Source organism: Apaloderma vittatum, unplaced genomic scaffold, assembly GCF_000703405.1.
Source record: "Apaloderma vittatum isolate BGI_N311 unplaced genomic scaffold, ASM70340v1 scaffold45131, whole genome shotgun sequence".
NCBI lineage: Eukaryota > Metazoa > Chordata > Aves > Trogoniformes > Trogonidae > Apaloderma > Apaloderma vittatum.
In genome coordinates, this window is record NW_009698200.1 from 1 (window position 1) to 8324 (window position 8324).

Below are 8324 nucleotides of genomic sequence, written 5' to 3' on the forward strand. Positions count from 1 at the left end.
CCGCGATCCTTCTGGAAGAGAGCTGTGGATCTCCTGCTTCCCCTCGTCCGGCCACCATGGTTGCATTCGCAAGTGCCCGATCCCACTCGGCTAACTGCAGTATTTTCGGTGGTCTTGTGGAAGAACGGCGGTCTCCGCGTCGCCGTAGCTCAGTTACCGGGTGTTGTCGTCGTAGGGAAATCGCTCAGTTCTTAGTGCAGCATTCACGTGTGGAAATCTCTGCCCTCCAAAATATTTTTTGCTCTTTATTAAGTGTATGCACTGTACTGAAAAAACGTGCAGGGAGGGAATCATTGGTGTGTTTCACTTTTAGCGAAGGGTTGAGTTTCACTCCGTGAGACGCCGTAGCTGCACAAGAAGCTCGTGAACTGGTATCACAAATGATAATGTGGGGACTCTGGGATAAGACATAATGATTTCGATTTAGCCGTTAAATAGGATTCTCTGCCAATTTTCTTATTGTAGCTTGGTATGTGCCATGTCTAGCTTCACTTGAGACCCTCCAAGAATTATGTAGGAAGGAAAATCTCAGATGTAAATCCATTGGAATCACCACCAGGAGTCTAAAGAGTTATGAGGTGGAATATTTGTGTGACTACAAGGTAGAAGAGGTAAGAGAAACACAGACCAATTTGATCACTCTTTCAGCTGAAATTTCAAAGGAAGCCCAAGGTAGTTTTGCTCATAATCTAAAGTAGCAGGGTGTGAGGACAAAGCTTCTCCTACTGCTGAATGAAATCTCTTTTAAACTTTGAACTGTAAACAGAAAGCAATGTAACTGCTGCTTTCAGTGTGTTGAAGGAAGGTCTTTTTCTGAAATTAGGAGATGTTAGAATATGAAATGTTTCACCTTTGCTCATCTAGAAGTTAAGCAAAATACTCATGCATCTAGAGTGTAGCTCAATGTGTACTGTAATACTTCTCCTTTAATTGTAAGTAACAGTCTGCATTTCTCTCCAGACTGTTGTAGTCTGATGAAGAGTTAGGGCCATGTGCTGCAGCTGGATTCCTACGGCTTGGTTTTGCCAGTGAAATTCGGTCTCAGGATTTGGCCATGTTACAGTTATTTGGCCTTTTTAAAATAAGTACAAAATGTATGCTTCTTGAGTATAAATACAATATTACGTATTTTGAGTAAATCCTCTTTTGGGAGGATGGTTGATACTGCAAATAGTGGGGTTTAGTGTTGTTTGGGGGCTTTTACCAAATTTCAAATGATTTTTGTTGTTCTGTGTGTGATACGACTATATTCTGCTTGTGCACACAAGTCATGCAACTAGTTAGCATGACTTATGTAACTGCCTTACCAAACTAGCCTCCGCGAGGTATGCTGTTAGTGCTCAGAGGTCTTCCCAGCTCTTTGTTTCTTTGCCCCTAGAGACCATGTGTAAAGTGTCCAAAGCTGTGCTGTAAGTTAATTTGCAAACAGAAAACTTGATTTTTCTCTTTCTCCCCAATTCTAATAGTTATGGGGATATCAAGACCTCCTGCCATTTAACTCCAGAGCTTTTTTGTGCTTGTCTGTGTACTCTGTGATGCTGGATTTCCATAAACCAAAATGTGGCTAAGTCTGTATCTGTTTTTGTGTTTCAAGGGCACAGAATACTATCTTGTGAAATGGAAAGGATGGCCAGAATCTTCAAATACTTGGGAACCTCAGGAAAATTTGCAATGCCCATTGCTTCTTCAAAACTTTCTTAGTGACAAGAATGAATTCTTGTCTCGTGTGAAAGAAGGCAAAGCACTGAACGTGAGAAACCACGTCAAAGCTTTGAAACCTGCGGTTGCAGACTACATTGTAAAGAAGGCTAAGCAAAGAATAGCTCTGCAGAGGTGGAAAGAAGAACTCAACAGGAAAAAGAATCATAAAGCAATGATTCTGGTAGAAAACACTGTGGATCTTGAAGGCCCGCCTTTAGACTTCTACTATATTAATGAATATAAACCTGCCCCGGGAATAAATGTAATAAACGGAATAACGACTGGCTGTGAATGCACTGACTGCCCTGCTGAGAAGTGCTGTCCAAAGGAGGCTGGATTTATTTTGGCTTACAATAAAAGAAAGAAGTTGAAAATCCAGCCTGGTTTGCCCATCTATGAATGCAATTCGTTCTGTAGGTGTGGGCCTGACTGTCCTAATAGGATAGTACAGAAAGGTACACCGTATTCTCTGTGCATCTTCAGAACTAACAATGGCCGTGGCTGGGGAGTAAAAACCCTCCAGAAAATTAAAACCAACAGTTTTGTGATGGAGTATGTTGGAGAGGTATGTATTCATTTTTAACAATTAAGGAAATGTTGGAGAAAATCTTGATAACTTGCTCTTGGTTTTAACACTTGACTTCTGCTGTATAATCGATGAGTCTACTTTTGTTTAAAGAAATGCAGTAAATAGACATTCAGGATCACAGCAGAATTATATTGTCCAGAATATTCTTCCGTTCCAGAGCAATTGTGAAAAGTAGAATGTAAAGAGAATACTTACCCACGTGTTGCTAGAGAGTTGTTTTAGATACTTGCCCTATTAGTATTTGTAAAGGCATGTCCTTTTTTTCATTCAAGGCAGTTACATTCTTCATTCTCCCCTGATCATCTTTATTATAGTTTTTTACTGTTGCCACAGTTGTTGAGAAACTTCCCACCCAGTCTCTCAGTCCCTTTTCTGTTTTGTCTGAAGTTTGAAGGTGGTATTTCCAAACATATTTATTACTTTCGATTAGCAGCAAGAATAAGACTGGTAGTATGGACGTTACCTGTTTATCCAGTCTCATACTGTTTCAAACAGAATTTTCATGTTATAAAATAGAGCCCTTGAGTTACCCTCTGTTCAGCCTCTGCTCTGCTTCAGAGCTCTTTATATCAGCAACTTCCAGCAGCCTCTCTGATCCAGTCTCTCCTATTCTTGCCACAATCTGCCTTGCTACTAGGTGGACTCAAAATAACAACCTGTGTCCCTTCATACAAATGTTTATGGTGTTAATTGTATTTCCTCCATGGTTCCTGCCAAGAATCTTCTAATTTCTTCTGTTCATACCTTTCTTGTAAACACAGTCATTCAAAATATCTCTGTGGAGGGCTTCATGCAGAAAGGTGATTATGTAATTTTGTTGTTTAAAGGAAAGATTGTGTATTTACCTTTCACCTGAATCCATTTATTCCGTACTGCTGAATCATCTGATTCTGCTGTTCTCAAATTTAGCCTGTCAGAAAGATTTTTGAGGTTTTTTCGTCCAGTGGTGCAACGTTTTGTATCTGCCTTGCTGCCAAATTGTAATTTCTTTGGTGAGTCTGCACAAAATAATACATTCAGTGTAACAGGCTGCAGAAGAAGTTGTTTAAGCTGTTGCTTCTGTCGAAAGTGACTGTAGCTCTTCTCTTCCTTTGGGGAGTTTCTGGGTTTCTACCACGTGCAAGTGTATACTAACTGCATAGATTCAGCTTTGTGAAGTGATCTGTCATTGGCATAAATAAGATCTTTGACTGCAGTAAAAAACAGCCAGAAGAGATGCTTCTAGGGAGGGAGGAGATGAATAGTGGCCTCTGAATGTGACTGGGTTGTAAAGACTGATACCTGTTGATCTTTGGCTGTGCAGAGGGAGAAAGGTGAAAGTTTATTTTACCTCAAGTAAACAAGGCTTTCTAGGTCTAATGAAAAACTGTCGCGTATAGAAACTTAAAGTAGAAACAGTTGCTTGCATCTGTCATCATCAAAACTCTTAATAGAAGGGCTGATTAATTTTTCTTTTATTTCCCTGAGAGAGGGCAGTACTGGGCATCAGCTGCAGACAAATTATATCCAGAGAAACTGCAGTCACTAATTGGTTTAGCTGTAGGTGTGTATTCTTTAACCCTTAGAGCTGGAACACTATTTCAACATCAAAAAGCAAATGTGGCATTTTTTACTAAATTAAGGGGTTTTTTCTAACTTGATTGCGAGTTTTGTTTTAATTTAGTGATAGTTAATAATATGATGCAGGTTTCTTTTTTTTTCTCTCTTTTTGTTTTTTTTTTTAGGTGATTACAAGTGAGGAAGCAGAGAGACGAGGCCAGCTCTATGACAACCAGGGAAATACATACTTGTTTGATTTGGACTATGACTCAGATGAATTTACAGTAGATGCAGCTCGATATGGAAATGTGTCTCACTTTGTGAATCATAGCGTAAGACCTTGTTTTGTGTACTAAGAATTCAGAGAATTATCCTGATCGTGCCAGAAATATCTTCTCCTACTTGTAAACATCTTATTGTATTCACGTTTTTTTCTGGAGTAGTTTGTTTTGTGCCAGCGCAGACCGGTCAGATGACATAAGAAATGGAACTGAAGAATTAGCTGTATTTGGAGTAAGGCTACCTGCAAAAATCTGGCAGTGAGATGCTGCCTGAAGTGGGCATCTGGCAGGACTGAGGTCATGAATTTACTAGTTCTAGACAACCAAATTAGGGTTGATTTGGGTGTTTTGGGTTTTTTTTCCCCCAAGTAGTTAAAAGACCTAGCATGTGAGAAGTACGTAATAAAATTACCAAAGAGTCAAGATGATTGGGTTATTTTGGAGCAGGGCAGGGTGGAGGGTTATGCTGCATTTCATCCTTCAAACATTGTTAGAGGCAAAAATTAGAATTCCTTTTGCTTTTTTTGGTATTTCTCCACTGTAGATACCTTTTTCTCTCCTAAATCTAACTTACCAGAGATCTTGAAAGTACATTTTAAACAGGAAATTTGTGTAGTGTTGTTTTATTTCCTGTTCTCCTGAAGTATCTAAAGGAAGAAGGCTGAGCTGCATTTGTAAAAGTTCCTGAGCTTAAACTATTATTTCTCACTGATACAATGTTGGAGAGGTTTGCAGTCATGTGTTCTACAAATACAGTAAATTCACATCTTCAGACTTGGGAGCTGCTGATGCTTGTATTTTATGCAGGGTTGCCAGAGAGAAGGCTGAAGAAGAGTTTTAGGTGTAGCCAGTTGCTTTTTGCTTTCAGAAAGGGGAGTGAAGCATTCTCACTCTCCAATGTACAGTTAAATGTGTAACTTCACTTCTGCTTCTTTAATGGGGGATTCCTCTTACAGAGCAAGAAAGCCTGCAGGGTTTAATGAACTCATGGTGACTGCTGACTTCTGACAGTAAATTCAGAAAAAAAACTATCAAGTGGTTTCTAGTTCCTGCTTAGTGTCCTCGACCCTCCTCCTGCCATCCAGCCTATAGCAGATAATTCAGAAGCTGAGCAGGTTAGCAATTGAAAATAGAAGTATATATATTTCTGGCCTGAAAGCAATGCTTAAACATTAATACAGTATAGTGTGTGTGGCTTGAAACACTAGGTTGTTTTTTCTGTCAACTTGAATTCTTTCTGTGGGTTTTGCAGGTAAATAGTAGCCTCTGAATGTAGCTTTGACTGTGTTGTCATTTTTGTTGTCATCTTTTGAAGGTACCATTTTTTTTAATAGACTGTTGCGTATTAGTGTAGTTTACATGCTGTGTAAAGGCTGCCTTTTTGAAAGGACTCAACTCTAAGCTATGAATGTTCTTCAACCCTATTTCAAGAATGTAATTTGCTGATTTCAGCAGATAACCGAATTTCAGACTTCTGTCACTGAGAGAAGAACCAGTTTTTCTTTTCCCGTGACTGGTTTACTTAAACACTTCCGTGAAACTTAGCGTGCAGTTTTCTTAACAGAAACCACATTATTTTTTGCCTTACAGTGTGATCCAAACCTTCAAGTCTTCAACGTGTTTATTGATAACCTTGACTTGCGTCTTCCACGCATAGCACTGTTTTCTACACGGACCATCAAGGCTGGAGAAGAACTGACCTTTGACTATCAGATGAAAGGTCTGCACATTTTAATGCTTTTCTTGCAGAAAGTCTGGGGCGCTGGTGGGTTTTGCTGCAGCCTTACTGATAGTAAGAGTTTTAGGTGAGGCACTACAGCTCTGTGGATTCAGTCATTGTTGGTTGGTGCATGGCGCAGACAGCATCGTGCCAAGAAGCTTTTGCCTGCACCCTGGTATGTTACCTCCCTCAGCATTTAGTGTCAGGTTGTGGTGGGAATGTCTGAGGGGGGAAAATACTCAAAGGAATGGTCAGGTTACCATTAAGATAAAGCTTTCCTTTATTCAAGCTGGCATTTCAGGTAAACTACTTGTTGAGTAATCTGCTAGTGATAGGTGCAAGGATGGGTGTAACAGATGAGAGGTCTGAGGCACCATGGGTTTGCCTCTGCATTCTGGTGTCTCTAGGGCTTGGTTCTCGACAAAGACTTCAGGAAATAAAGTTCTTGGTGAGATACTATCAGCACTTTCATAGTTAAGAAAAAATATTTTTACACTGAGAACCATTGTTGACTGCAACAACCCCTCCAGGGATGTTGTGGAGTCCCCATCACTGGCAACTGGACAGGGTGCTAGCTAATTTAATCTCGGCTGCCTTTCCAGTGAGAGGTTGGACCAGATGCTCCTTGGAGGTCCCTTCCAACTTGGACTGTTTGATGATTCTTTGATAATTAATCTTCATCAATGTTGAAGGCCAGGTTGGACGGGGCTCTGAGCGACCTGGTCTAGTGAAAGATGTCCTTGCCCATGACAGGGGGGTTGGGCCTAGATGATCTTTAAAAGCCTCTTCCAGGCTAAACCGTTCTGTGGCATTTTTTTTGATACAATAAAAAATTCTTGAGGTTTGCTGGCAGGGGTGTTGTGTGTCCAGCTTTGCACACAAACTGCTTATCCACAGCGGCAGTGTGTTGTTTGCCCTGCAGTTTTGTTTTTGGAAAACCACTTCCACACTGCAGAGCTGTACCTTGTTCTTGCAGAAGCTCTCTTGAAGTGCTGACAAATCGATCTTACTCAAATCCTTAAAATTGCTCTTTTTCATGGTGTCACCTACGTGGTTGTAACGTGGCCGTTCGTAGAATTCACACATTGTTAAGAACTGGGGTGGTAGGCAGCTTTTCGAAGGCATTTGAATATGTAGCATGGCTTTGGTCTGTCTTTGAAAACATCCTTATTTGTGTTTCTCTGTGTCACAGGTTCAATAGATCTCACTTCAGACTCTGCCGATGGTCTCAGCCCATCCAAAAAGAGGATCAGAACTGTCTGTAAATGCGGAGCTGTGTGTTGCAGAGGTTATCTCAACTGAGTTCGGGTACCCAAAGCCACAAGTACTTTGCTCTCTTTTAAATGTGTTTTAAGAAGACTCTTCTGTCACACACATATTCAAGTATTCTTACATCTGATGTAAATAAATACAGTGAAAACAAGGCATTGCATTTGTAATTGAAATGGCATTGGCCAAAGAAAGAGATGCAGTGTTTCAGGCAAGTACAGAACTGATAACGGGGATTTTTATTTTTTTTTTTTCCTAGAGCTGTTATTTAGGAAGCAGTAAAATGTATGTTGAGAAATGTATCTTGATGTGAACATTCGAGTGTGAGCTTGCAGCCCCAGGCCTCTTAGGAGCTGGGTTCAGTGGGACGAAGTAACGGTTCTGTTTTCTGTACCTTGAAAAGTCTGGAGGCATTTGATTTGAATCCTAAATCACAGCTGACAGTTCTTTTTGCTTTCTTCTGTCTAAAGAAAAGCTTCAAGAGATTAGCAATAACATTTATGGCATGGGGGTGAAGGATTAAGGACAGCCATCAAGACTATGTCTAAATGAAGGTTCACAGGAATGCAAATCGTAAAACATCCATTGAACTCCACGCAAGTAAAATGATTGGTTTTAGCAGATTCCAGAGGTAAGATCAAGGCCTCAAATGTTTTCCGCTGCTGTTATTGAGGAGTTTTACATACGGACATTTCTTCAGTTGTTACGTTCTGATTTTTAATGAGGATGCTCTAGGAGGTCTGCAGCTCTACAGAGAATTTGTAAATATTGGGTTACTGGTAGTAACATACACCCTTTGTTTTCCTTACAGAAATTTGGGAGTCATTGCTGAAACAAATTACTTGCTCCAGTTTGGAAGTAGATAACAAAAGAGTAGGGAGAGCAGCCCTGACAGGGAGTTGCCTGACAAAGATGACGCATTACAGAGATATGCTCAGTTATCTGTTAGGTGCAAAAATACCCTGGGAATCGATTTGTTTTCACAACTGTTTTTGACTAAGTTTTTACATACTGTGACTTTTTTTATCTAGTGACAGACTTTTAAGATACTAGGCCTGTTTTTTCTTGTTGCAAAAATGTTAACTTCAGTGAAGTTAGACTAGGGGTGAGTTTACCCGTTTGCTGTAGACATTTCTAAGATGTTCTTGAATGTAAAAGGCTGAGAAATGTTCTGTTCTTCAGCTGCTCATTGTCTTTTTTTTTTTCCTGATCATCTTAAAGTTGT

The 8324-nt window shown here is 40.1% G+C and overlaps 1 protein-coding gene across 1 annotated transcript; it reads left to right on the forward strand.

Annotated features, from left to right (window-relative positions):
- Positions 1–465: 465 nt before the first annotated feature.
- Positions 466–7254, forward strand: SUV39H2 (suppressor of variegation 3-9 homolog 2 (Drosophila); the record flags this gene model as incomplete). Its single annotated transcript, XM_009877906.1, has 5 exons — positions 466–611; positions 1595–2266; positions 4015–4161; positions 5701–5830; positions 7023–7254. Coding segments are annotated over 5 exons (1205 nt in total), but the record flags the coding sequence as incomplete, so codon positions are not given.
- Between the last annotated feature and the right edge of the window lie 1070 nt (positions 7255–8324).